The sequence below is a fragment of the Penaeus monodon genome, chromosome 3 (assembly GCF_015228065.2).
Source record: "Penaeus monodon isolate SGIC_2016 chromosome 3, NSTDA_Pmon_1, whole genome shotgun sequence".
Lineage (NCBI taxonomy): Eukaryota > Metazoa > Arthropoda > Malacostraca > Decapoda > Penaeidae > Penaeus > Penaeus monodon.
The window spans coordinates 3,082,374-3,083,862 of record NC_051388.1 but is presented as its reverse complement, the minus strand read 5'-3'; the positions used below and the strand labels follow the sequence as shown (position 1 = coordinate 3,083,862).

At 41.3% G+C, this 1,489-nt stretch overlaps 1 protein-coding gene across 1 annotated transcript in view; it reads left to right on the top strand.

The window, feature by feature from the left end:
* Positions 1 to 1,244, top strand: part of LOC119584874 (transforming growth factor-beta-induced protein ig-h3-like) — a 15,588-nt gene extending 14,344 nt beyond the window's left edge. The window contains exons 17-18 of the mRNA XM_037933505.1: positions 299 to 444; positions 1,119 to 1,244. Coding sequence (XP_037789433.1) covers positions 299 to 444; positions 1,119 to 1,244 — 272 coding nt within the window. The remainder of the gene's footprint in view (positions 1 to 298; positions 445 to 1,118) is intronic.
* Positions 1,245 to 1,489: the final 245 nt, after the last annotated feature.

Here is a 1,489-nt window from a genome sequence, read left to right as displayed (position 1 = left end):
AAGGTCGATCTTAAGAGGTTATTTATCCTGGGTATAGACGAATAGACAGGATCCTTATCCGCGTGTTTAGAAGAGTATTATGCTGCTGATATTAATTAGTAATTTTGGTATACTTATAATCTAAGGGGAATATTAAAGAACGGTTAGCTATATATATTCGAAATACTTAATCTACTCGAAATATATACACCCCCCCCAAAAAAAAAAAAAAAAAATACGCAGAGACCATAATCCAGAACTTAAATCGCACCATAACAGACTTCAACAACTGCTCACTCACTTGCCCATACTTTCACAGGAACCTTCACAGATCTGCCTCACGGCCTTCAACAAGCTCACCTCTGCCTGGAACTTCTACAGGACATTGTTCAAGAAGTTGTGCTTCACGTCTTTGCCCTTCGACGCCTCTTCTCTGCTCTTTTCTGGGATACTTCTCGCGAGCCTGTTAATGGTTTTTCTTTCTTAAGTCTTCTTTTCTTCTCTTTTCTTTTGTCTCTTCTCTTCTCCTCTGTTTTCTGTTGTTTCATCTCTTCATATTACGTACGATGTGGGTATTTTATATTTTAAATTGTTTTTTCTTTTTCTTTTTCTTTTCTCTTTCTCTTTCTTCTCTTCCTCCTCTTTTTCTTTTTTCTTCTCTCTCTTCTTCTCATTTTTTTCTTCTTCTTCTATTTCTTTTCTTCTTCTTATCTTTTCTCTTTCTCCTCTTCTTCTCTCCTCCTCTCTCTCTCTCTCTTTCTCTCTCTCCCCTCTCTTTTCTCTCTCTCTCTCTCTCTCTCTCTCTCTCTCTCTCTCTCTCTCTCTCTCTCTCTCTCTCCTTCTCTCTCTCTCTCTCCTCTCTCTCTCTCTCTCTTTCTCTCTCTTCTCTCTCTCTCTCTCTTCTCTCTCTCTCTCTCTCTCTCTCTCTCTCTCTCTCTCTCTCTCTCTCTCTCTCTCTCTCTCTCTCTCTCTCCTCTCTCTCTCTGCCCCCCCCCCCCCCTCTCTCTCCCCTCTCTCTCTCTCTCTCTCTCTTCCTCTCTCTCTCACTCCCCCCCCCCTCTCTCTCTCTCTCTGTCTGTTTCCCTCTCTCTCTCTCTCCTTCATTTAAGTGACCCATATTATTTTCTCTTCCTCCACAGTTGTCAGTCTCCCAGGACACATCCGGCCGCGTGACAGCTTCCACCACTGCCAACACCGCCCTCGTGACGATCCCCAACACACCTGTTTCCAACGGAGTCATCCACGTCATCGACACCGTTATCTAAAGTCGTCTTATTTATGTACATACATACATACGTCATCATCCTCATCGTCGTCAGTCGCGTCACAATAAATCATCATGTATATTTCTTATAAATTTTCGTTTTTAATCTTTCTTTTTTTTCCTTTCTTTAAATCCTTTTATTGGGTTAGGGAATGTTAGGTTTGTTTTGGGGGATCTGTGAATGGAATGCGTGTGATATCTAAAGAAGAATTTCATAATTGCAAATTCGGGAAAATATAACGAATT